We start from the raw sequence: 27,858 nt of genomic DNA, 5'->3' as shown, positions 1-27,858 counted from the left end.
CATTTCCCCCCACATAAACAGTGAGACATATAATTACTATCTGGGAAAATAGACCAATGTCAGAACAAACTCATCGCCAATGAAGACATGCCTGTGAGAGAAGATGGGCTGCAGGAGGAGGAGAGGCAGAAACAGACGGCAGAGCGTGCTAATCCCTCTGAAGGTCGTCAGTCACTCATAAAACCTCCTGTGGGTTTATACACGTTATTTCCATTGTCACAAAATGCAAACCAGGTGTCATCGCCGTTTTCAGAATGTTTAAGTGACGTCTGCGGCCATCTCACTGGCAAAGCTAGAATTTCAAAGGAGGCCCGACTTCCAAACGCATACAATGTTCAGCGTGTCACAATTTCTAAAGGGGGGACAACACGACCCGCACACTCTCTGAGTCTGCTGGACAGAACGTGCAGTTATTCTTAGCCACAGAGTTCCTGCTGTGCAATGTTAGAAGCTCTCCGCAGAACTGGAAGGGGGGACTGCAACTTTGGAATCTGCATTTCAGTATTACACTAATTTACACTGACTGGGAAAATGGCCGAGTACCTTACAGATTTAGGAGAAGTTATATAATAAAATTGTACTTCTTGTAACTACTTACATTTCTTTCAGGTGCCGTATCTCTTGAACGGTTTGCAAAGCAAGTTCTTGTAGCTTTTCTGGGTCAAAGCTATCACTTATTGCTTTCTGAAATACTTCATGGAGAACCGTACCAATCAGCATTTGGCGTGTGACTGGATCAGAGCTCTATTAAGAACAAAACTTTTATTTTATAACATATTAACAGGAATGAATGTATACTTATTACCTAACCTATTAAACCACCATGGCCAAAGTGTACTATTGATAGTAAGACAAATATCAAAATATCAACCAATGCATTTTTCTGGTGGGAGGAATTATAAGTGACTTCCCCTTTCTTTTCTTGTTAATTCTCACAAGAGGATATTTTCCATTGATTTTTAAAAAGAGGGGAAGGGACAGGGAGAGACAAAGAGAGAGAAACATTAATTTGAGAGAGACACATTGATTGGTTGCCTCCCACATACACCCAGAACTGCACACAGCAGCCTGGAACCAAGTTATATGCCCTTAACAGGAATTGAACCCAGGACCCTTCAGTCCTCGGGCCCACGCTCTATATACTGAGCCAAACCGGCCAGTGTGACTTACCCTTCTATTCAGAATGGCCTGAATTATTCTACAAGTATGAGAGTTGTGTTTGTTTTTTAAATCATTATATTTCTATTTTAAAAATTAACCAAAGTAGCCGAAACCGGTTTGGCTCAGTGGATAGAGCGTCGGTCTGCGGACTGAGAGGTCCCGGGTTCGATTCCAGTCAAGGACATATACATATACATAGGTTTCAGGCACATTCAGGGGGTATGCAGGAAGCAGCTGGTCGATGTTCCTCTCTCATCGATGTTTCTATCTCTCTATCCCTTTCCCTTCCTCTCTGTAAAAAAAATATAAAATATATTTTTTTTAAAGTGAAAATGTTCAACATATTCTCAACTATTTATTGTAATATATTCATTTCTAATTTCATTTTATAATTTATCCAAATAGAAAAGGTCAATAAAGGCATAGTTCACAAATTATTGAAAGCAAAAGATATTATTGAAACATAAAATGTTAACTTACAGTAGAGATTTTTGGCAAGAAAGTTCTCTCTACTCAAAAAGGAAGTGTTTTTCAAGTAACTCTTTTATTAACCAAAAACTAGATAAAGTCCACCAAACCATCCATCAGGGATTTTAAAAAACTTACAGAGGTACTCTTTGTACTATTTTTGCAAATTTGATGTTGAGTCTGAATTATTTTAAAATAAAAGTTTTTAATAGAGTAATATTTAGGTCCACCTTATAATACATGATTAAGAGAGAAGTTGATACTCTCCCACAACTGAAGAAAAAAAGTGGATAAACTAAACTACAAATAAGTAGCAACTAACACTATTAGAAAAAAAATCTACGTAAGTATTTTGCCTTCTTTAGCTCTTGCTCAGCTGTAATTTTGATTTTCTACATACAGGTAGGTTACTTGTATAAATAAAACAACACACTGGGAGGAAGAAACTTTTTAATCCTCACCTGAATATACTATTTTTTTTTTTTTTTGAGAGAGAGAGCGAGAGCAAGAGCGAGAGCGAGCGAGCGAGAGAGAGAGAGAGAGAGAGAGAGAGAAACATCCATGCAATTAACCCGTTGCCTTCTCTACAAGCCCAACCAGGGACTGAACCCACAACCTCGGTATGTGCCCTGACATGGAATTGAACCTGCAGCCTTGCCGTGTACGGGACAACGCTCCAAACAACTGAACCATCCGGCCAGAGCAAGGAGCAAACGTTTAACAAATAAACACTCAGGGTCTGCCCTGGCTGGAGCTGCTCAGTGGTTATAGTGCCGACCAGAGAACCAAAGGTTCAAGGGTTCAATTCCTGGTCCAGGGCACATACCTGGATTGCAAGTTCACTCCCCGCCCCAGTTGGGGAACGTGCGGGAGGCAACCGGTCAATGTGTATCTCTCACAGGGATGTTTCTCTTTCTTTCTTTCCCACCCCTCCAACCTCCCTTCCACTCTCTCTGAAAAGCAATGCAATCACATGAAGCAATGTTTGGAAATATCTAGATGTACTAATTTTTTAAAAAATATATTTTATTGATTTTCCACATAGAGGAAGGGAGAGGGATAGAGAACTAGAAACATCGACCAGCTGCCTCCAGCACACCCCCTACCGGGGTCTTGCCCGCAACCAATGAACATGCCCCTTGACCGGAATCGAACTTGGGACCCTTCAGTCCGCAGACCGACGCTCTATCCACTGAGCCAAACCGGTTTCAGCTAGATGTACTAATTTTTTATCACTAAACTAATTTCCTTATCATTAGAATTATTTTATCCGTGTTTAACAAGATTCAAAAGAGTCAGGCACGTGGCCATGAGTCCCAGTACTGCCACTTACTAGCTACATGACTTTAGCAAGTCACTTTAAGTCTCTGAGCCTGATTTCCCTCATCTGTAACATGCAGCTGGTTCATACCATCTCCTCACAGCATTACTGGAAGGGTTAAGTAAAACAAAAGTGTGAAAGTGACTCCTGCCCCTTCCCCTTTCCTCCCACCCTGCTTTCCCTTGCTGCCCCGAACCCGCACCCCAGGTACCCCACACTCCCTCCCCTCCCTCTCCTCCAGCCTCAAAGAGAAGAGAAAAAAAAGAAAGTGTAAAAGTGCTCTACAAACTCTACACCCCTGCAGAAACTGTGCTGTTATATTGCTCACCCTGAAAGTTTCACTGAGGACGGCTCTTCTCAGACATCGAATGCTGCTGGCTATGCTTGTGCCAGAAATCAGCATGTCCGGGTACAGAATCAAATAGCCAAAATCTTCATCTATTACCCACGTGTCCGCCGTGCAGTCTCCCTCCAGGTGAATGATGTCCCCTGGCTCCACTGGGACGGAGCACCTACAAAGAAAGCCAAGTATCAACACCGTTTCGGTTCCTACATTTAAGCTTATTAATTGGCTTCAAAAATAAACAAATCTTTTGTCTGAAGGAGTATTTCTAAACTTATGGATCCTTTTTTAAAAAATTCAATACCAGGATGCAGTCTTCTGAATCAGCTCTTGGTCACACCACCCTTTCCCACCTTTGAAACACTCCTGAGAATACGCGTGGGTTTTCCTTTAATCCCAGGGAGGAAAGCTGCGTTAGCAGCATCCAAAGCTATCAAATCTTTAATGGGGTAACACAGAGCTCCAATTACGGATGATTTTGTTTTAATAATTAATTATCTCATTTTTTTAAATTATCTCATTCTTTTTTTTTTTTTTTTACTTTTTGCTTGATATATTTTTTTAATTTTTTAAAATATATTTTATTGATTTTTTTTGCCCCCCTCCCTCCCATACATCCCCTCCCTCCCCAGAGTTTTATGTCCATTGGTTGTACTTATATGCATGTATACAAGTCCTTCGGTTGATCTATTATCTCCCCCAAATTATCTCATTCTTAAGGCTTACATAGTATCTACATCGTCAATGAGGCATGGAGCCAAATGCAATGTAGCAAGAGTAAAACTATATTCATCTAGTTCATACCATCCTACTTGCAGCCTCGACAGAAAATCTAGGCAAAATCAGAGCTGACTTCGCTGCATCTCCCCGTCACCCAAGCGTACCACACTTTACTTGGGTAGAGAAATGTAAGGTCAAAGCATGTTCTTATGCTGTGATTCATCTTGCTCTTTGTGAGAATATGAGTTCCAAGCTGTAATCTTAAAACACAGAGTACTGGGAAAAGGATGCAATCATTTAACAAGCCCCTCTGTCGTTTCAACGGACAATAAAAATCAACTTTCGGGATAAGGGACTTGACATGCTGCTGGGGTAACTTTCATGTGGAATTAGTTCAGGTTGAAAACAACCCCCCCCTGTTAATATCTAAATGATAGTGACCGCCGCACAAGCCCATGGGACGGGCTCTGCGATGGGACCCTGAAGAGCCTGCAGGTCAGAGCCGGGAGCCGCACAGAAGTTACCAGCCATTCCTGAGGATGCACAGCTCTTTGCAGGCTCGCGACTGGGAAGCCGTGATGACGAGGTGCTTTTCGTGGCTCCCGTCCTCCTTCTGCACGGCACTGACTGCCAGCACCAGGTACCGGTTATCCACTCCGCGGCCCAGGACCGTCGTAGCGGCCACCTTCTGAAATCTAACGCAGACAAATTAAAGGGACCACTTTGGACACTATCCTTTTCGTAAATAAAAGAGACGCTTGGCCCAACTGTGGTTCAGTTGGTTCAGAGTCATCAAAAGGTTGCCAGTTCCATTCCTGGGCAGGGCACATGCCAGGTTTCCGGTCCGAAACCCTGCGGGGGTGTGTATGGAGGGCAACCGACGTTCCTCTCTCACATCAATGTTTCTCTCTCCCTTTTTCACTCTAAAAATCAATTTAAAATTATTTGGTTTTTTTTGTATTGATTTCAGAGAAGAAGGGAGAGGGAGAGAAACATTATTGAAGAGATTTACTAGTTGACTACCTCCTGCACGCCCCCTATTGGGGAACGACATGCAATCGAGGCATGTGTCCTTGACTAGAATCCAACCCAGACCCTTCAGTCCACAGGCCGACGCTCTATCCACTGGGCCAACCGGCTAGGCAGGGCAATAAAAACTTTTTTTTTTAAAGAGATGTTTGTTATAGAACAGTGAGCCACAGAATTGCATTAATCTTTAACTTAGGAGCAAACATAGAAATCATCTAGTCCAATGTACTAGTTCATGCAGGAAATCCTATGAAATCTCTTTGGGAATCAGCCAGCCCCTGCATTGCACAGAAAGCACACCCAATACAGTGGCTCGTTCCTTCACAGAGTAACTCAGAAATCTCTCCTATCATGGGCAAGTCACTATCACAATCCTTTCATGCACTGATCCCAGCCGCCTGAAAACCATGCAGAATAATCTCTCCTCTAGAAAATATTAAATTCCTCTGAAGTCTCTCCGGTCTGATTGCAGTAAGACTCCCACAGGGCCCGAAGTCATCATCCCTCCAATTGTCACACCAAATGCTTTGAACATTGCTCTGAAATCGCCTTGCCATCACCCTAGGTTCTGTTATTTTGGAACCTCCACATGCACTAACCCACACATTTCCCGAGGCAGCTGCTGGGACGCCTTCCGGATCCCCCAAACCCCAAACGCCAAGATCCGTTACCAATAGTCAGCACCAGTGTCACTGCTGTTGGAAAACATACTTATGACAAGGATATTTCCAAATATAAGCCCCATGGTTATAAGAATTAAAGAGAAAATGACGGGGGAAGGTCAAGGGGGGGGGGGGGAGGAGACCTATGTACTACTATTAATACTTGTAATATTTTAAACAATAAAAAATTTTTTTAAAAAAAGAGAGAAATTAAAAAAATTAAACCACACACTCCACCACTTGTGCAAACTGTGCAAACCCATGGCTGTGGGTCGTCCCCCCACCCCCGACCCTATACACCGCGAGGCGGGTGCAGAGCTCTCCAAGCAAACGCGGAGGAAAGCAGCTCGCAGCTCCCTTTGAAGAAGACCTGTGAGCGGCTGGGGCTCCCCCAATCCGGGAAAGACGTGACCCCGGGGGCGAGAAGGAGCCGCTGGCCCAGGGCAGGCTCCAGGCTCCGGCCGGCGGGCCCCGCGCCGGACACGCCGCGGCGCGGGCCGCCTCCCGCTCCTCCCGTTCAAATCTCCCGCCGCCCCGCCGCCCCGCCCCGCCCGCTCACAGCTCCGCGGGCGGCTCGGCCGCCTCCGCGAACGTCTCCTCCATCAGCAGCTCCAGGTCCTCCAGCGGCTCCATCCCGGTGCGGACCCCGCAAACGGCCGCCGGGCACCACCGGGGGACCCGCCGGAGAGAGGAGGGCGCCCCGCCGCCCCGCGCCGCGCACGCGCCGCCCGCCTGCAGCGCCCCCAGCGGGCGCTCCCACCCGCTGCACCGCACCTGGGCCAGGGCCCCTTGGGAAAGGAGCTTTGTTCTCTCGCCTTCGGTTTGGGAACACAGAGGCTGCACAAATCCTGCCCAAACCGTGTGCTCCCGCCTTCTGTCTAGACAAGCCAACCTGTTCCCGGGGCACGGGAAGGTCCTGGGTTCAATGCCCAGTGAGGGCATATGCCCTGTTGAGGGTTTCATCCCCTGGCGGGTGTGTGTGTGTGTGTGTGTGTGTGTGTGTGTGTGACAGTCAATCCATGTGTCTCTCACATCAATGTTTTTCTCTGTCTCCCTTCCTCCCTCTCAATGCAAAAAAAAAAAAAAAAGATACAATGCAATTTTTTATTTAAAAAATACCTGCAATCCTTTTTATTGATAACATCGCTGAGATACTTATTTTATATATATTTAAATTATCTTGAGATTTGATAACAATATTTAGCTACAGTGTAATTCAGAAATGAAAATATACAAAATGGTTTTAGGAACACATGTATTTATACCTGCATGTACACTTATAAATCATATAAAGATACATATTTATTTTAAAATACACTTTGAAAATGAAACCAGTTCATCCAAATTTTACCAAAGTGTGACAAACAAGAAACCTTTAATGCAAAAGTAAGAATTGAAGCAGAAATAACACTTTCAACTTAGTTTTCTAATGTCTTTAAAATCACATCAATTCTACAAATCAGTATGTCTGAGGACAACACTGTAACTGTTCCCCTCTCATTTCTGTCATGTTTATAATAAAACATAAAAAGTGTTTTACATACAATAAATGGAATTCTTACATTTTAAACCATTTTAACATAAAAAATAGCAATTCAAATGATTTTTACATTTCTACGTAAGTTTATATTACACTAAAACTATTTTACATGGAAGAACAAGTTGATGTATCATGACAATATTTTAGACAGTCTTTGACATTCACAACTATATTAATGGATATTTCATAGTGTACCGAAATAAATGTCCTAGTATACACTGAATCATCTAACCAAACAAATCTATAATGATCATCTGTTTTGAGAGCAGATAGTCAGTATTTACTATTACTACCTTTGGGAAATATGTTGACTTTTAAAATATTTAAATCAGTCATAGTATTTGGTAATAATATTTCAGCAATGTCTGAAAAATTCTTCACTTGTTGAGTCCTACATGGCTACTTTTTAAATACAACGTTTGCTTTTTGAAAAAGTGAAGAGAAAAATATTTGTCCTTTTATCCAGTGGAGCAGAATTGTAAGAAGAGAAATAGTAAGAATAATATTTCCATGCCGGCTTCTAAGCTACAGCTTATATAACTTAAAAGTTCAGTTTTCATATTCTGCTGCAAAGCCTGTTTGTTGTGATAATAATAAGCAATGTTAGAGTCTTTGAAAAATCATGATTACAATGAAAAGCTTGGAACAGCATAAAACTAATGACAACCTCTTGAGTCCCGTTTTAAGTAAGTTCTACTTACAAATAACACTTTCAAATATCCTAACTGATTAGCCAGCATCAGTTTAGGAAATGTTTTCAATGTTCTGTAGGGTAACTTTTGGCATCAAAAGGTACAGTAAGCACTTTTGATTTGTAATGATAAAAAAAATCAAGTACTAAAACACCAGTGGTTCCTGTGAAAGGGTAAGTGTCCCCCTTCAAGTAATGTTCTCCCCCCAATTAAAGTAACATTTTATTTCTCCCTCTGAGGATTTACTGAGGGAAGTCACGATTTTTTCTTCAGTTGAGGTGAAGAAACTGCTTCATGAGTTCATATGTTGTGAAAGCCACTGCTTGAGAGGGAATGCAACGAATGTAGTTCAGAGATAAGCCACGATACAATCCTCTCCGAATGCCATGGTTTCCGTAGACATACTTCATCGTCTCCCGCATGGTACTGAAAGACAGTGGTTAAAAAGATTGACACCTTTAGCCCACTCATGAAGGGACAATTTTAAGATCCATAATAGCATTTTAAAAAGAAGCCAAAATGACATCTTTAATAGGTTTTGGAACACAGGTGCTAAAACAAGCTAAAAATTCACAATAAAGCTGCAATTAATCCCAAACTCGTACAAGCACTATGCAAAGAATTGCTAGGCTCATTAATTAGATATATTTTGTTTGTCTGTGCTAATGACATTTACTGGCAACACTATTCTATAATAATATCTGAAATACTGATGTAGTCTTTTTAATTTCATAAATATATATTTTAAAATATATTTTTATTGATGTCATAGAGGAAGGGAGAGGGAGAGAGAGAGATAGAAACATGGAGTTACTGGTTCAATTCCTAGTTAGGGTGCAAGCCTGGGTTGAGGTCTCAATCCCCACTAGAGGCAGTGGATCTATATCTCACTCCTATATAAATGTTTTTCTCTCTCCTTCCCCCTTTCTCTCTCTCTCTAAAATCAATAAAAGCATATTTTTAAAAGGGATATAAATTGAAGTTATATTTTAGATTAAATAGAAATATTTTTAATTTCATGTTTATTTTTATACAAGTTTTAATGTGGCTACCAGAAAAATTGAAATTACATAACATCAATGATTCTCTCTGGTCATTAATATTTCTGTCTCTCTCTCCCTCTCCCTTCCTCTCTGAAATCATATATGTATATTATTATGTATATTTTATTGTGTATGTTTATATATTATTATGTATATATATTTATACATATATAAAATATATATATGTATATTTTTAAATTTTACAAGGTAATCAAGTTAAACTATGGGAGACAAACTGGGAGTTCTAGACTACCGGTGAGACACAGTACTATCTCACTACTTACTTTAAACATTACATTTCCTAAAGAAAAGAAACAGTAACAAATGGAGAACTTACAGGCACTTTTCAAATTCTGGAAGAACAGTTCCTAATTGCATTCGCCTACGAGTTACATCAAACGGATAGCTGAAAGGATAAAAAAAGCAAGACTTAAAAATGGTTTTTAGTTTCCTACTCAACAATTATTGAATACAAAGCCCTATATATGCTAAGAAATAATGTGCTCCTATCCTCCTATTGTTTTGTCTAATCTGGGAGTCGGGATACAGGCGCATAAATAAAATAAATCAACAATACAGAGGTCTCCTGGCCTTTGCTTATGCGATTCCCTCAGGTTAGATGGTTCTCCTCTCCTATCACAATATCAAGTTTTATTCATTCCTTAAGTCCAAACGAAATGCCACTTCCTGCAGAAACGTATGTAACCTGAGACGGGGCTTCTCAGCTGTGGCACATTGGGGGGGATGCCTCACCGGGAAGGGCTGTCCTGTGCGCTGTAGGATGTTCGGGTGCATCCCTGGCTTCTACGCACTAGATGCCAGGAGCACTCCCCCCGTTGTGACAACCACAAATGTCTCCGCACATTAATAAATGTCCACTGGAGTCACAATCACCCAGTTGAGAACCTTACTCTAAGAACAGTCACCACATCCCCTGTATACAATAGATAAACCAAAAAAATTTCTTTAAGGACTAAAATTAACAATATAGTGAATTACATTTAGAGGACAGAGAAAATTCTATGTAAAGATTGCTTGAAATGAAATATACAAAAGTAATCTCTTTTCAGAGTAGGATTCCAGGAGATTTACTTTTATTTTGCTAATATTGACCTGTGCTAGACAATTTCATCTTCACAACAACTGCATGACATACGTACTGTTATCCTCGCATTAAGGTAAGAAAATTCTAACAAACTGAGTCTTTCCAGTGTTACAAAGCTGCTTTCTACTTTCCTACTCAAACTTCTTCATGGTACCTAACAGATACATAAGTGATATGTGATGAAAAATAATCATATACTTTTATATACATTTAAATTTATTATGAAATAGGTTTAAAAAAAAAAACACAAACATGCACCAACCAAGCAGTTCAAGAAATAAGAGTACCAATAGGTGAAACTCCCTATGTACTTCAACAGCATCTCCAGGAATGATTTTTTAATGAGGTTTGGGGAGAGGAAAAAACTTCATAAGGGTAAAGGGACCAAAACCTCAACCTGAATGATTCTGTTTCCAAGCAGGAAAAGAAGTGGCTAGAAGAAACTGATTATTATAAAGGAGAGAATGTAAGAGGACAGGTCCAAGGATCAGAACTAGGGAAATAACATTGGGGAAGAAAGAAAATAGCACTGTAGGCAAAATTCTGAAGTGAAAAATGATAAGACTTAACGACTACACAGATATGTAAAATGTGAAAAATTATTTCAAGGTAATGTGAAAAATGATCTCAAGGTATTACTAGGACTATAAGGTCAATGTTTATCAATACAAAGAGGAAAGAAAGGAATACCGGAATTACAGAGTTGGCACTGACTGCAGAAGTCCAAGTATAAATATCCAAGAGCTTGCCAGAGAAGTAATAGTGAGTCAATAATGGAGGCTTAAACAGAACCGGTTATCTGTAGAGAAGTGACCATTGAAACCATAAGGACAGATAAGCTAATTCTAGATATTTAAGGGGAGAGCAAAGGTCTACACCAATAGGTAGGAAGAAGAGAACGTGAGCAGCAAAAGGGAAAAGGAAGGGTAAGGAGCATGACTGACAAGAGAGGGCCCTGCTAAAAACAACCAGGGAACTAGAACAACTGAGAGTAAAAGACCTGAGAAGGAGCCACTGAATCTGTGAAGAATTAATGGTGTAGAATGTAGTTTAAGAAGAGAAGTGGGAAAGAGAAGACAGATTTTAAGGCTCTAAGTTGGAAGTGAGTAATATAGAAAAAAGGCAAGAAGAGAATAACAGCCAGAGGTGATCATATCTCTGCACATGAACAAGATCCCACAGCAAGGTTTCCAAAAGGAAACCACACACCTGTCTTCTTCTCCACCTTCAATCTAGTGTGATCTGTTCTCACACACAAGTTCACCAGATTTGCTTTCACAAAAGTAACAACTGCAAAATCTGATCAACATCTTACTTTTCAGTACTTGTCTAACTTTTCTTTTTCCATTGGATCCTCTGTTTTGAGTCTGAAACTACTACTTCCTGTTTTACAGGATACTCCTCAGTCACAGACGGCTTTTCTTCTTCCTATTCCTGAAAAGTTTCTAATTCTCAGTATTCCAGCCTCTTTTATCTCATCTACACAATCACTCCCGGTCTAGAGAAATTCTTTGAAGCCACCTTTCCAAGTACTTTATAATAATATCTTTATGTTCCCACTAGCACTTAAGTTAACAAGTAACTCCATGTACTGCTACTGTCTCAATAACAGTATAGGCTTCCTGAGGCAATAACTGTGTTTTTCCTTCAGGGAACCTTCCAAAGCCTTATACACTGTCTGACAAAGCAGGCCTTCGAGATTTTAGTGCAAGAGAAATTGTGCCTTACACACACAAACACATAAATGGCTCAAAATCCAGAACTTCATTTAGGTGAATTCATGAGAAAATATGGATGAAGACTATCCTCTGTTTTTGTTTTGTGTTTTTCTACCTTTCTTTCTTGTAAATGAATCGACAGGAAATTGGGTGGGTTAAAACTAATTTGGTCAATTGGCACTAAATTATTTATAATATGCTAAAAGTGCAGGCATGTCTGAAAAGAAATGTATTAAATTAAGACATCTTTTGCAAGGAATCATGTGTTTTAATAATCTGTTAAAAAAAAAAATGATTAACCAATGCTAAAAATCAGGATTGGGAAACTGTAATTTGACTGAATTAAGTTGATGAAGAAACTTACGATATTGTCTGTGCTATTGCTCCAGCAACACCACCACAAAGTAAGTTTATGTGAGTTTTCAAAACTAAGACATTAGGATTGTCTGATGAAGGTCTGCCAAGAAGGGTAGGAGCATGGGAAAGCCCAACACTCTTTAAGGTACCAAAAGTAAAAAATGAAACACCTGAAAAACAAAATATAAATTCACCACGATGCTTAACAGAACACGAGCTGTGAAAAGACACCATTCTTACAAAATAGCCAATTAACTCAGGAAGCTATCTATGCATTTCCTGTTGCCTGATATTGGGCTTACTCTAAGATTAAAAAAAACAATTAAGTAATCTGCAGACAACAAAATTACCACCTATAAAAAATCATAGCATTGATTTTCACACACTAATATATACTTCAGTTACTGAATAAGGGCAAAGGTGATTAAATGCCACGTTATATAGAAATGTGATTGAACTATTTTCCAAGGTTTTATATGAATAAATATTATATCCATGATAAATAATTACAAGTAGCCGACCGGTTTGGCTCAGTGGTACAGCGTCGGTCTGCGGACTGAAAGGTCCCAGGTTCGATTCCGGTCAGGGGCATGTATAGTCAGGGACATGTACATTGGTTGCGGGCACATCCCCGGTAGGGGGTGTGCAAGAGGCAACTGGTCGATGTTTCTCTCTCCTCGACATTTCTAGCTCTCTATCTCTCTCCCTTCCTCTCTGTGAAAAATCAATAAAATATATTTTTTTAAATATATTTCTTTAAAAAATTAATAATTACAAGTAAATATGACAACTTCTATTTATAATAACAATAATGATGATAAGGTAAAATAGAGGCAAAAAATTCAGAAGTGACTAAGCATTTTTATTTTAACTTGGCATCTAATTTTGTCAAGAAAGAGTTGTGACCATGAGACAAATGTTCATATTGCCTCCCAAGGCACATGAAATCTGATAAATATTGAATTAAGTTATTGATAATATGAAGTTGAGGTTGCTGAAAATTTACACAATTTTATAATAGACCTATTAAAGTTGTACATTAAAAAAATCAATAATAGAGTTCAAGCATTCCTATCACCTAAGTATTAATCAAGACATTTTGGTATCTACTAAATTTTAAAAACATATTTAAAGAGATACTTGATGCTTAAGAACAAATAAGCATTTACAAAAATTCTGTCCAGGATAATACCTCAATATATACATTTATTCTTTTTTTAAAAAAAGCATGACCTTATACCATTTGAAACTTTAAAATAAATTCTGAGTAGCATCTAATCATTGTTCAAATTGCTACCTACCTCATAATTATTTTTTGGTCATATCCAAGTTAATGTTTGCCTGGTATATTTTTTTTTCACCTTTTTTATTTTCTACTTTTTCGTGTCTTTATGTTTTAGGTATTTCTTTTGTAATCATTTGTAGCTGGATATTTTATTTAATCCAGTCTGTAAAATATTTTGTCAGTTAGTCTACTTAATCGTTATTGAGATTGTTGATGTATTTAGACTTGTTTCTATACCTTGCTATTTGATTCCTATGTGTTGCTTTTCTTTTTCCTTTTAAAACTCCTTTCTTACCTTGTTTGCTTATTTTTTTTCTAATATTTTATTGATTTTTCACAGAGAGGAAGAGAGAGGGATAGAAAGTTAGAAACATCGATGAGAGAATCATCGATCAGCTGCCTCCTGCACACCCCCCACCGGGGATGTACCCACAACCAAGGTACATGCCCTTGACTGGAATCGAATCTGGGACCTTCCAGTCTGCAGGCCAACGCTCTATCCACTGAGCCAAACTGGTCTCGGCTGTTTGCTTATTTTTTAAACCCTTACCCCCTTACTCTTTTTTTTTTTTAACCTTCCTGAAGTTATTTATTTAAAGATTTTTAAAAAATAGATTTTTAGAAAGAGAGAAAGGGAGAGGGAGAAAGAGAAACATCTATGAGGAATGAGATATAGATCAACTGCCTCCTGCACTGCCCCCTGTTGGGGATTGAGCCCTGAACCCAGCATATGCCCTGACCAGAACACAGGACAATGCCCAACCAACTGAGCCCCACCAGCCAAAGTTTCCCTATTCTTTATAAATATACAAATTTATTTGCCTTCTCCTATGTTTCATGGTCTTTAATAATAAGCTTGTCACTTGACCTTAATCTCTGAGTTTCAGACTCAGTGATTCCTTCTTCCATAGGACCAATGGCAGGAGCCATCTCAGCAAGTAGGATAATGGCAAGTTATAAGGTCATGTAACAATTAAATCAAGCAATAAACTTAAAATGTAATTTTCTAAAAGACAAAGCTTATAAAGGTGTCTATGACTGTATCTAGCAAAAATGTCCAAAAACTGTATGAAATTTCATTCAAAATCCCAATAAGAGTGCTTTGCAACTTCAAAAACTGATTCCAAAGTGTGTGAAATAACAAAATATCTACAGTTCTTACAATCCTGGGGGGGGGGCATAAAGTCCTGGGACTTGTCCTATAAAGATTTATGAAACTGCACGCTATTGTTTTAAGAGGTAGCACTGAAGATCACTGGGGAAAGGAGGGACTATTTAGTAAGTGGTGCTGGTCAAATGGTTACTCTAAGGAGGAAAAAAAAATAATCCTGACAGATTACTGGCTTAAATATAAAATGCTAAACTTAAAAAATCATTCTTAGAAGAAAATAAAAACCAAGATTCTGCTAAATTTGAAACATACCTGCATATGGAGCCATTCCTAATATAGTAGGCATCAGGCCTCTGTAAAATCCAAGGAAACCGCCTTCCTTTTGAATGAAGAAACAACAGAAGTAAGATTACATTTCTTTCATTATGATACACATCAAAGAACAAATCATACATTATATTTCTGGCCTAATAGCTCCGTTGGTGAAAGCATCTCTAAGGTTGTGGCTTTGATCACCAGTCAGGGCACATAAAGAAGCGATCAATGAATGCATAAATAAGAAACAACAAATCAATGTTTCGCTTTCTCTTTCACCCCCTCTCCCTCTTTCCCTCTCTCTAAAAGAAAAATAAAAATCAATAAATAAAAATTTTTTACAAAGCATACATCACCCTAGCCAGTTTTGCTCAGTGGATAGAGTGTAGGCCCTCCGACTGAAGGGTCCCAGATTTGATTTTGGCTCAGTGGATAGAGCATCAGCCCGCGGATTGAAGGGTCCCGGGTTTGATTCCAGCCAATGGCACATGCCTGGGTTGTGGGCTCCATCCACATTGGGAGTTTTGCTGGAGGCGGCCGATCAGTGATTCTCTCTCATCATGGTGTTTCTTTTCTTTTCTTTTTTTAATATACGTTTTATTGATTTTTTTACAGAGAGGAAGGGAGAGGGATAGAGTTAGAAACATTGATGAGAAACATCGATCAGCTGCCTCTTGCACATCCCCTATTGGGATATGCCTGCAACCAACGTACATGCCCTTGACGGGAATCAAACCTGGGACCCTTCAGTCCGCAGGCCTATGCTCTATCCACTGAGCCAAACTGGTTAGGGCTCATCATGGATGTTTCTATCCCTCCTTCTCTCTTCTTCTCTGAAATCAATAAAAATATATTAAAAAGAAAAAAAAAATCCTCAGGTGAGGATTAGTAGGGGGGGAAAAGCATACATCATAACAAAAATATTATTCTGGGACCCATCTTGAAACACAGATGTGTTTTCACTAATATTATTATTATTATCAATTATTTATAAATAATAGAATAATTATCTAGATCATATTCAAAGTATTTTCCTAAATATAAAAAGACATGGTATAGATGAGAAAAGTAAATATATACCTTTGCATAAATTGTTTTGAATGCATGAATAATTCCTGTGTAAGTGTGTTCCCCTTTCACCTGGAATGCTAGGCGGACTCTAACCATGTCGAGAGGGTAAGTACAGATAACTGCTGTCATGCCTGAAAAAAAACAGAAACTTAAATGTAGAATAAAATGTTGACACTTGTCTCTCTCCTATCATTACATCACATCATATATGTCAGTCATGAAAGATACACACATCTTTCCTATCATTTGTTGTGTTCTCAAATTACAGCAATGAAATCAAAGGTGATATTGATACAATTTTATCATAATATCATCAGCTGAAAACAACTTTGTACTAAGTAAAGGGTCAGTTTGTAAAATCTTTTCAAGCTCTTCCCATTGTCAAGATATACTGTTAGCCCTAAAATAGTACATCGTAAATGGGTCACGAGTATTTTGTAAATTCTATTACTTGTCTATTTCATCGTAAGATATCAGAAGGAAAAACTGACTATCTCCGTACCAATGGGCAAGATGACATGTCACAGGCTTAGGTCTGTGAACAGCACATAGCAACTGAGCGATACATGTTAGCTAATATTACTCATGCCAATATAAAATATTCAAATATTTCTACACCATCTGGCCACCTGGCAAATAGCTGTTGCTCTTAGAAAGGGAAAGGCATTGCCCTGGCAGGTTTGGCTCAGTGGATAGAGGGTCAGCCTGTAGACTGAAGGCTCTTGAGTTCGATTCTGGTCAAGTGCACATGCCCGGGGAAGTGGGCTGGATCCCTAGTAGGGGGTGTGCAGGAGGCAGCCGATCAGTGATTCTCTCTCATCATTGATGTTTCTATGTCTCTCTCCCTCTCCTTCCTCTCTGAAATCAATAAAAAATATTTTTTAAAAAAGAAAAGGAAAGGCATTTATAAGCACAACACAAAATGTTAAAGCCACAGAGAAAAAGACTAATGCATTTGGCTATGTAAAACTTCTATATGAGGGGGTTAAAAACAACTTTTAGATTAACTTTTCTAAGACACAAGTTAAGGTCAAAAGACAAATCTAAAACTGGGAAATAAAATATTAGCAATATTTCACAGAAAAGAAAACAAATATCCTAATTCTAAAACTTATAAAAATGAATATTTAAAGAATAGAAACAACTAAGAAAAACACAAATGGTCACTAAAGTTTGAAATGCTGATCAAACTTATTCATAATTAATTTCCATGTATTAAAAATTTTTTTTTAAACCCAGTTTTGGTATGTAAAAGGCCACTGAAAGCATTATGGAGAGCAGTTTGCCAATGTCTATCAAAATTTAAGCATACATATCCTCTGATAAAGCAATTTCCCTTCTGAAAATTTATTCTACATATATAGTCACACAAGTACAATGTGTTGTTTGCAACAACAGAAACTGAAAATATCCCAAATGTCAATCAATAGGGGATTGATTAAGTAAATCACGGTACATTTCCTTAGAATATAACACAGTTCTAAAAATAAAAGGAAAGAAATTTGACCTCTCAAAAAAAAGGATATAACACAATACTTAAAATAATAATAATAATAATAAGATCTATGTACTGATATAGAAAGTCTTGAGATAACTAAAAGAAAAGTTCTTATCCCATAGAGGATTAGGGTTAGGAAAAAAGCATACATAAGAAATTACTAATACTGATTGCTTCTAGGGAGTGAAACTATTTTCATTGTATAGGAGTAGGTATTGCTACAGTCATTATAATTTTAAATTTTTTTAGAAAAACAAAACTGGTTTGGCTCAATAGATAGAGCATTGGCCTGGGGACTGAAGGTTCCCAGGTTCGATTCTGGTCAAGGGCATGTACCTTGGTTGTGGGCACATCCCCAGTAGGAGGTATGCAGGAGGCAGCTGATGGGTGTTTCTCTCATAGATGTTTTTAACTCTCTATCCCTCTCCCTTCCTCTCTGTAAAAAAAGCAATAAAATATATTTTAAAAAGAAAAATAAAATAAAAACATTTTCAGAAGGATATTGTCAAAGAGTCTGTATGTTTTTTCCTTTGTTGTAAGTTTAGACAATTCCTTACCATCTCCTAATATAAAATGCTCGTTTTGAGTAGAAATATCAATGATTTCTTACATAATTGAATATAGAAAGCTAACAAATGTATGCTACTTAATCAATGTCACACATATCAGCTAAACCAAATTAAATTGGTTAGAAATAAAATATACCCACTCCTCTTACCTGCCATGGATCCAGCCATTAATCTGTGCACATGGCCAGAAATTCCCAGCTTTGTAGTAATGAACTAGAAACCAAACACATCAAATTAAATTAGACATTTTTAAAATGCTACCCATTTCACTGTTTAATAATGAGGACTTACTTCAAAGGAGTTACAGAACTAGTAAAAAGAAAATCAGTATTAAAGGGGAGTGAAATGAGCCCTCTTACAGGAAGCTGGACAGTGTTCTATCACATCATAAAGAGGTCAGATATTTCCTCTGTAGCCTCTGCTCTAACTTTGTACTTTTACAGAGCATCTACCTTAGAATTTCTGAGTGTACTACACATTGATGACCACAAATAAAGTGTGAACGGGAGTAGTAGGAATAAAATGCTTCCACAGATAATGCAGTCTTAATTACTGAGGCAGCCATTCTATCTGACAGACTAGCTTAGAAGGTTGTCCCATCCCTAATGGTCACTTTTCACTGTAAGATACACTGTGAACCCTGGCAGGTGTGGCTCGTTGGAGCATATCCCACACTCCGAAAGGTGGCAGGTTTGATTCCAGGTTGTGCATTCCATTCCTGGAAGGGTGCTTATGGCAAGCAACCCATCGATGTTTCTCTCTCTCCCTCTCTATCTAACAAATAAATAAATAAATTTATTTAATGGAGTCATTTAAAAAAAGATACACTGTGAAATTTAACATACTTAACCCCCTTCTGTGTTAAGAAGTTTGAATATTTAAGAAGATAACCTTTCAGTAAGCTAGAAAAAAAAAAAAAAAAAAAAAAACTTGATCAATGAGTAAGACAGGAAAAGCTGTTAACTTATTAAATTATTATTTATAGCCGGGACCGGTTTGGCTCAGTGGATAGAGCGTCGGCCTGCGGACTGAAGGGTCCCGGGTTCGATTCCGGTCAAGGGCATGTACCTTGGTTACGGGCACATCCCCAGTGGAGGGTGTGCAAGAGGCAGCTGGTTGGTGTTTCTCTCTCATCGACGTTTCTGACTCTCTGTCCCTCTCAATTCCTCTCTGTGTAAAATCAATAAAATATATATATTTTTTTAAAATCATTATTTATAAACAAACTTTTAAAGTATGATTTTGCCATTTTAATAAGAAAATCAAAAGCCACAATGTTGCCAAAACCGGTTTGGCTCAGTGGAAAGAGCGTCAGCCTGTGTACTCAAGGGTCCCGGGTTCAATTCCGGTCAGGGGCATGTACCTTGGTTGCGGGCACATCCCCAGTGGGGGGTGTGCAGCAGGCAGCTGATCAATGTTTCTAACTCTCTATATTTCTCTCCCTTCCTCTCTGTAAAAAATCAATAAAAAAATTTTTTTTAAAGCCACAATGTTCCTCTCCTATAGCTGAGACACAAAAAGCACATTACTTGAAGGATTCTTAAGCTCTTTCATAAGTGTGAATATAGACAATTTTCTCAAAAATGACTAACCATTCTAGAATAGATAACTTTAAAACCAAGTTATATTGCAAATTTTAAACTATCACAGTCTTATTCCTTCAAAAAGGCATTAATTTAGCCATTCTTCCACAGTAACTTTATAGGCCAAAGCAAAAGCATGATATTTAAGGAAACAAAAGAAAACAAAACTTCACCGTTTTGTAGCGCTCAAATGCCATAAACTGGATTGCACCATAGGGGAAGATTCGAATCATCATTGCACCATTCCCTTTATACAATCCAAGGTATCCCTCCTTTTGGGGAACGGCACGCAATGTAGAAAATACTCCTATTTTTAGGGGAAAAAATATTAAAACAGAAAACTACATTCAAATTTTCATGACAATCAAAGATAGATCACTAATGCCATCATTTATAATATAATTTTGTTTGATGAATTATATGAATAGTGATTTCTATATAAGTTAATACTACTTAAAATACCTCACTTGCTCAAATTACATAAATATACTGCATGTAGAAATATAAAACATATAATAGCAAAAACAGCTACAAATTATATTTATAATTATCACAAATTATATTCAACTATAGCAATCTAAAGAATATTAATAGCAGAAATACATTCAAGGTCTATACACACAGTGCAGAGGATGAAGTCTATCTGGAAGGATGAAAAAAAGTTCCCCAGACTGCCCAGATACATGTGTGGTTAGTTTACATGAGATTACTGCTAAATAGCCCTAGTTTAGGGGTGTCGAACTCAATCAGAGAAGGGGCCAAAATCTAAAATCCAGCCTAAATCGCGGGCCGAATGGTTTACTGAACAGTCATAAACTGACAATGTCATAAACTGACAGCGGAGTGCAGTGATGACAGCGCGGTGCGGGCCACATTGCAAGGCCTGGCGGGCTGGATTTGGCCCGCGGGCCTTGTGTTTGACACATGTGCCCTAGTTGGTTTGGCTCAGTGGGTAGAGCATCAGCCTGTGGACTGAAGGGTCCCGGTTTTGATTCCAGTCAGGGGCACATGCCTGGGTTGTGGGCTCGATCCCCTGTAGGGGGCATACAGGTGACAGCCAATCAATGATTCTCTCTCATCACTGATGTTTCTACCTGTCTATCCCTCTTCCTTCCTCTCTGAAATCAATAAAAAATATATATTTTTAAAAGTATTGCTAAATAAGAGAAACAAATAAAAAACTATTAAAGCAATTTAAATTTGGGGGCAAATTTTCATTAGAACACTTTAATTAAGAATACTGATAGCAAAAAAAAAAAGAATACTGATAGCTCGCCGAAACCAGTTTGGCTCAATGGATAGAGTGTTGATCTGCGGACTGAAAGGTCCCAGGTTCAATTCCAGTCAAGGGCATGTACATTGGTTGCAGGCACATCCCCAGTGGGGAGTGTGCAGGAGGCAGCTGGTCAATGTCTCTCTCTCATTGATATTTCTAACTCTCTATCTCTCTCCCTTCCTCTCTGTAAAAAAAATCAATAAAATATATATATTTCTTAAAAGTATGTGGCATCTTCAAAAAATAATAATTGATTCTTATCTACTCTGTTATACACTGACTAGAGGCCCAGTGCACAAAATTTGTGCACAGATAGGGTCCCTAGGCCTGCCCAGCGATCAGGGCCAATCTGTAGGGCGACCACTGGGGCAATTGGGGGGGGGGCCCTGCTAGCACCCGCCTTGGCTGGCCTGGGGCCTGCGGCTGGCAGCAGCTCCTGCATTGAGCCAGTCTTTCTGCTGGTTGTTCCAACCATCTATTGATTTGCATATTGGGCTTTTATTATATAGGATGCTGCACAGCAGAGCATACATCATTCCTATCAGTTGAAGCATGAAACTGTAAAGCAATGGAGTGGTCTGAGTTAGTCGCCTCAACCTAATTTCTTCCTTTTTTTAATCTTTTTCCAACTGAAAAGGTAATATATGTATGTTCAACATTTATTACAAATTAACTTATAACGGTGATGTTCAACCTGTGTATCCCAAAATTTTAAAACATGCGATACCTAACTATTTAGTCAGGGCTCTGTCCTCTTCTGCCTTAAATTGTCAAATAAAAAAATGTCAAGTCAGCGTGGTTTAGAATGTTGCCCCATGCGCCAGGAGATTGCCAGCTCACTTCCTGGTTAAGGCACATGCTGGGGTTGCAGGTTCAATCCCCAGTAGGGGGGCATGTAGGAGGCAGCCAATCTATGTTTCTCTCTTCTTCTCCCTTCCTTTCTCTTTTAAGTCAACAAAAACATTTTTTTTTTAATTACAACAACCAACACAACAATAACTGTCCAGTGTGAATGGATCAAAATTATATGATACTATTTTCATCAGATCAGCAAATTATTTTTAAAAAATTTTTTTTGGTGTGCCGCAGAATTTTAGTAATTAGCTTATGTGTGCCATGAGATGAAAAAGTTTGAAAATCACAGGCTTAGAGAAAAAAAATTTATTCTAATCTCACCACTTAATATTAATGTTAATGTTTATTCTCCTAGCCTTTTTAAAAAATACATTTTATTGATTTTTTACAGAGAGGAAGGGAGAGGGATAGAGAGTCAGAAACATCGATGAGTGAGAAACATCAATCAGCTGCCTCCTGCACCCCCCACAACTGGGGATATGCCCGCAACCAAGGTACATGCCCTTGACTGGAATCGAACCCAGGACCCTTCAGTCTGTAGGCTGACGCTCTATCCACTGAGCTAAACTGGCCTGGGCAATGATATATTATTAATGTCCATGTTAATTAAATGGATTTTTATGTTTGTAAAGAACAACTAAGGGCTTCATATTTTTTTATAATGTACATTTACCCATATATACCAATTGCACTGGATTCTGCTTGCACTAAGATTTCTAGAAGGCATACTTAAGTGTTTAAAGAAATAAACCAGCCCTGGCTGGTTTGGCTCAGTGGATAGAGCGTCAGCCTGGGACTCAGGGGTCCCGGGTTCGATTCCGGTCGGCGGCCTGTGCCTTGGTTACGGGCACATGCCCAGTGCGGGGTGTGCAGGAGGCAGCTGATCGATGTTCCTCTCTTGATGTTTCTGGCTCTCTGCACCTCTCTCTTCCTCTCTGTAAACAATCAATAAAATTATATATTTTTAAAAAATGAATAAACCATATCTCCATCACTGATATTATTTTTTTTGTATCAGGTTATGCTGTTAACATGTCTGTCAAGGTTGTGGCACGTTAATCCCAATAAACAATGATTCAATGATGCAAAGATTTTGGTTTAGAGGATATCAGCACACTAAAATGATTATAACCATACTGCAAATGAAGACTAAATTGGATAAGAGATAGTCCTTGTAAAATGTGCCCCAAAACTTTAATTCCCTTTTGGATCCTCTACTGTAATTCACAAACGGAAACCAAGCGTGCAGATGGATAATGTTTTCATTCATCTTTTTCTTTAGCATCTATTAACTCACCTAAATGTTTGTAATGACGATTGTGAGCTTGTAATAAAACTTTTACTCGATCCAAAGGAGCAACTGTTGTTTTAGCACAGCATCCTGCAATACCTAAAAAAATGTAAGAGGTTAGGAGAAATTGCATACCATTTCTTTCCAGATGGAAATCATTATTGTTCAGCCAACAGACACCCTCTGATCTTCCACTGCCCAGTAGAAGTGATGATTAGCAGATGATTAGCCCTTGTTCTCTGTAACTTACCAAACAAACATGATATACTTAAAATTAAGTTTGGCCCTAGCCAGTTTGGCTCAGTGGATAGAGCCTCAGCCTGTGGACTGAAGAGTCCCAGGTTCGATTCCGGTCAAGAGCACATGCCTGGGTTTCGGGCTCAGTCCCCAGTAAGGGGCGAGCAGGAGGCAGCTGATCAGTGATTCTCTCTCATCATTGATGTTTCTATCTCCCTCTTTCTTCCTCTCTGATTCCAATAAAAATATATTTAAATAAACAAATAAAATTAAGTTTAAAGGGTGTAAATCTGTCTCCTAATAACTGAAGGACACTGGGAATCTTGCTACATGTGGTTCTAGAGACACTTGAAGGTACACTTGAAAATATATTTTAAAAAAATTAAATTAAAAAAATTTTTTTTTAAATAAAATAAATAAACATTACTTATAAAAAAAAAACCCACATAATATGATTCAACCATTATTAGGGCACTAACCACGGGATCAGTGCCCTTATAAATGAGGCCCCAGGCGCCCCTGGCCCCTTCCACCTTGTGAAAACACAGCAAGGAAGGTGCTGTCTAGTCTTCACCAGAATGTCCATCTGCTGGCTCCATGATCTAGGACTGCCCAGCCTCTAGAGCCATGAGAAATAAAAGTTGTTTACAAGCCACCCAGATTATGGTATTTCTGTTGGAGCAGCCCAAATGAACTAAGACACCTTAGGTGTGCACAGGATTCCTGATTTACAATGGGTTACATCCCGATGAACCTATTGGGTCCCGGGTTTAACTTTGGTCAAGGGCACACGCCTGGGCTGTGATAGGGGGCGTATAGGAGGCAACCGATCAATTATTTCCTCTCATTTTTAATGTTTCTAGTTCTCTCTCCCTCTCTCTTCCTCTATGAAATCAATAAAAGTATATTAAAAACATATATATACAGAAAGTCCTGGCAGCTATCCTCACCTACACATACCATGATTCTATTTCAAAGTCTAATCAAATCACAAAACGTATTATAACATGTCTAAAACTGAACTCCTCATCTCCCTGCTACCACCATCATGAAAGTTGCTCCAGCCACAGTCTTCCGTTTCAGCCAATGAGCACAACCTTTCCGCTGCTCTAACCAAAAGAGTCACTCTTGACTTATCTTCCTTATCCCATTTCTAATCTGTTAGACAATCCTATTTGTTCTATTTATATCCAGATTATCACAATTTTTCACCACCTCTCCTGTTACTGACCTGATCCAAGCCACTATCCATCATCTGAATTACAGAGAGGAAGGGAAAGAGAGAGAGAGTTAGAAACATCAAGGAGAGAGAAACATCAATCAGCTGCCTCCTGCACACACCCCCAGCTGCGGATGTGCCCGCAACCAAGGTGCCTCCTGCACACTCCCCAACTGGGGATGTGCACCTTGACCAGAATCGAACCCGGGACCCTTCAGTCCGCAGGAAGATGCTCTATCCACTGAGCCAAACCAGTTAGGGCTGTCCTTCTGGCCTTTTGTCTAAGCACGTTTATTTGTATAAAACGCAATATGATTCTAGTATGTTGTAATATTTCCACATTCAACTAATAGATTATGAACATTGTTCATAGTCAATTAATACTTTTATAATTGTTACAATTGCAAATTAGTCTATAATATGGACTTATTTATTTATCTAAATAATACTTTCTCTCCTCCAGACATGCTCCTCCTTAGCCATCAACTAGCTAAACTCTCTCACTTCAAGTCTGCTCACGTGTCACCCTCCAAAGGAGACTTATTTCGACTAGCTTATTTAATTCCAAGGGCCAAGTGCACAAATTCGTGTCCCTTGAAAAGAACTGTGGGCTACGAGGCTGCAGTGGGCACAGAGGTGGGTCTCGGCCCATCCTCCACACCCCCACCCAGCCCCTTCTGCCCACAGCCCCCGGTGCCCTCTCTGCCATCAGCCCCACTTCTGCCGCCTCCACTCCCACACGCTGATGGCGCTGGCCGGGCTCGCACCCGCTGACAGCGCAGTGATTGGGGCCGGCCCCGCAGTGCGAGCCGCAGAGCAGCAGCTCCAGTGCCAGCTGCAGGTGCAAGCGGTGGCTGCCAGCCCTGGTTGCCCTTAGAAGCAGGGGAAAGTGGAGAAGCCCTGAGGGGTGATCGGGACCTGCAGCCACCGCTTGCACCGGCTGAGGTGCCGAGTGATCTGGGCTGGCGCCAGGCGCTGGCAGCAGGTGCCAGCAGCGGCTCCAGCGCCAGCAGCAGGTGCAAGCAGCATCAGTGCCAACAGCAGGTTCCAGAGCCAGGCACGCAAGCAAAGAATTTTCAGTCCTAACCGGTTTGGCTCAGTGGATAGAGTGTCGGCCTGTGGACTGAAGGGTCCCAGGTTTGATTCCGGTCAGGGGCATGTACTTGGTTGCGGGCACATCCCCGGTGGGGGGGAGGGTGTGTGTGCAGGATGTGGCTGATCCATGTTTCTCTCTCATCCATGTTTCTAAATCTCCATCCCTGTCCCTTCCTCTCTGTAAAAAATCAATAATATATATATATATATATATATATATATATATATATATAAAAGAATTTTCAGTAACCACTAGAGGCTCACCCTGATGACAACAACCAGTGCACCGCCTTTGTCTGGAGCCCCCAATCACCTGCTCCACCATCCCACCAAGGCTGATGCCATGCTCCATGCTCTGCCACAGCTGCCAACACCTGCCATGTTCCGCCCACGTGCCCCCTGGTGGTCAGCACAAGTCATAGTGACCAGTTGTTCGGTTGTTCCACCGTTGGGTCTATTTGCATATTAGGGTTTTATGTATACAGATGCATCTCTCCACTTCCTTGCTCCATTCTCCTTTTCACTTCTTTCCATTGCATTCATCACCTTCTAACATACTATAGAACTTATTTTTTCGTTTTGCTTATTGTCTTTCTCCTCAACCAATGTAAACTCCAGGATTTTGTTTTGCTCCCTGATGTACAATGAGCATGGAGCAGGCACTCAAATGTTCCTTTTATAAGTAAGTGAATGTCCTTTCCAACAGCAGAATCAATTCTTAAAATTACTGCAGCAGCCCTGACCGGTTTGGCTCAGTGGATAGAGAATCGGCCTGCGGACTGAAGAGTCTCAGGTTCGATTCCGGTCAAGAGCGTGTACCTTGGTTGCGGGCACATGCCCAGGAGGGGGTGTGCAGGAGGCAGCTGATTGATGTTTCTCTCTCATCGATGTTTCTAACTCTCTCTCCCTCTTCCTTCCTCTCTGTAAAAAGTCAATAAAACATAGATTTTTAAAAAAGAAAAAAAATTACTGCAGCAGACAGATGTTATCTTCCTATAAGTCATCATAATTTGATTTTTTTTAATTCTTAGCCTTAACAAGTACGCGATGACAGCCCACACAATCAGTTAAGAAAGGGTAAGGACTGAAGCACCTCTTTATGGGAAGGCAGAAGGCATTTCTCGGAGACAATACGAACCTTCTGGCCCTACAGCAGGGCTGCACCGGCTACCTGCCAAGTAGCAGCGGCAGAGTTTACCAGCATCACTGGAACCTGTTTTGGTTGTAGACTGTTTTGCATAGATTCCCAAACCACGTTTTAAGAGCTATATGTTTTCTTTTAAGCTAAACAGCAAAATTCACCTCTACTCTCAGCCACCTATTGGTCTTTCTACAAGAAAGCAGTGCCCTGCATGTGTCCCTGGAATCCCGGGGTCCTTGTAAGAGACTCCCCCTCTTTTCCGTGCCACCCCGCCCGGAAGAACGGGTGCCCGGGTCTGCCCTTCCACGTCCCCCCAGCAGTGTGAGCACGACAGCCGCTCCACGACAGCGCCAGACCCTTCCTCCCCGGGACCCTGCTGCCACGAGTCAAGTGGTTATTAGGAAAGGGTGACAGCATCTGGCAGGGCACTGGCTGCCGCAGCCATTGTCCAAGAATGTCACCGCGGCCGCGAGCCCCCGGCTGCCCCTGCCACCCGCGCGGAGGTGGCCGGTTCCCCGCGAACACCCACCTCCGGCCAGGAAGGAGCGCAGCCAGTAGAAGTCCCGGCGGGCGGTGGGCCCTGCGGCTCCGGCCGCCTGCGGGATCGCGGGAGGCGGGTCGGCCGCAGTCAGGGCCGCCGCCGCCGCCGCCGCCGCCGCCATCGGGACCGGGGCCACGTCGGAAGCTGTAGTCGCCAATTTACAATCCAAGCACCGGAGCCACAGCCATTACCGGCACTGACTGGACTCCGACAGCCGCGAGGGCGGGGCAGATCAACACCCCGCGGCGCCGGGGGGGGGGGGCGCGGGCTGATGACGTACCGGGCGCGGTGGGGGGCGGGACCTAGGCCGGAAGTGGAGTTGCCCCGACTGGTAGCTTTCCCCCTCTATTCTGGCGCTAGGCGAGAAGCGTGGCGGGAACGGACAACTTTGCCCCACCCGTCCTTTTGACTTATATGAACCCTTGACCTATACCCGCCCAGCGGCTGTCTACTGACTTCCCTACGATGGACCCCGTCCAGCGCCAGCCTTTCCTTCCGGACTCTTTCTAGGAACCTGTGCAATCGCGCCATCTCCCTCCAAGTCAGCCCCGCCTTCGCAGAGCTCACTAACCCTCGCTTTCTGCCCCGTCTAACCCCCACGAAGCATTCACT

At 40.6% G+C, this 27,858-nt stretch overlaps 2 protein-coding genes across 2 annotated transcripts in view; both read right to left on the bottom strand.

Annotated features, from left to right (window-relative positions):
* DNA2 (DNA replication helicase/nuclease 2) overlaps positions 1-6,429 on the bottom strand; it is a 34,447-nt gene extending 28,018 nt beyond the window's left edge. The window contains exons 1-4 of the mRNA XM_084904246.1: positions 6,264-6,429; positions 4,538-4,708; positions 3,279-3,462; positions 599-744 (exon numbers count right to left, since the gene is read on the bottom strand). Of these exons, the coding sequence (XP_084760372.1) occupies positions 599-744; positions 3,279-3,462; positions 4,538-4,708; positions 6,264-6,337 (575 nt within the window). The 5' untranslated portion in view covers positions 6,338-6,429. The remainder of the gene's footprint in view (positions 1-598; positions 745-3,278; positions 3,463-4,537; positions 4,709-6,263) is intronic.
* Positions 6,430-6,795: 366 nt separating this feature from the next.
* SLC25A16 (solute carrier family 25 member 16) lies at positions 6,796-27,536 on the bottom strand. Its single transcript, XM_084904301.1, has 9 exons — positions 27,235-27,536; positions 23,020-23,112; positions 19,765-19,898; positions 18,158-18,221; positions 15,951-16,072; positions 14,868-14,934; positions 12,167-12,329; positions 9,317-9,385; positions 6,796-8,362 (listed from the first exon to the last, which is right to left on the bottom strand). Exons 1-9 carry the CDS (start codon positions 27,365-27,367, stop codon positions 8,206-8,208), a joined length of 1,002 nt encoding a protein of 333 aa, XP_084760427.1. The 5' UTR covers positions 27,368-27,536; the 3' UTR covers positions 6,796-8,205.
* Between the last annotated feature and the right edge of the window lie 322 nt (positions 27,537-27,858).

This window comes from Pipistrellus hanaki (assembly GCF_964339955.1).
Source record: "Pipistrellus hanaki genome assembly, chromosome: 14".
In the NCBI taxonomy this organism is placed as follows: Eukaryota; Metazoa; Chordata; class Mammalia; order Chiroptera; family Vespertilionidae; genus Pipistrellus; species Pipistrellus hanaki.
Note: the sequence above shows the minus strand (reverse complement) of the source record. Positions and strands in the feature narration are given on the sequence as shown.

Bases quoted from the DNA above. Each gene is read 5' to 3' on its own strand.
- SLC25A16 (XM_084904301.1), bottom strand. From the start codon at position 27,367: ATGGCGGCGGCGGCGGCGGCGGCGGCGGCCCTGACTGCGGCCGACCCG. The intron at 9,386-12,166 runs GTAAGTTTCTTC...TTATCCTTTCAG, and splicing joins GCAATAGCACAGACAATATC to CTATCCGTTTGATGTAACTC. The intron at 8,363-9,316 runs GTAAGTTCTCCA...ACTGTCTTTCAG, and splicing joins CCAGAATTTGAAAAGTGCCT to TACCATGCGGGAGACGATGA.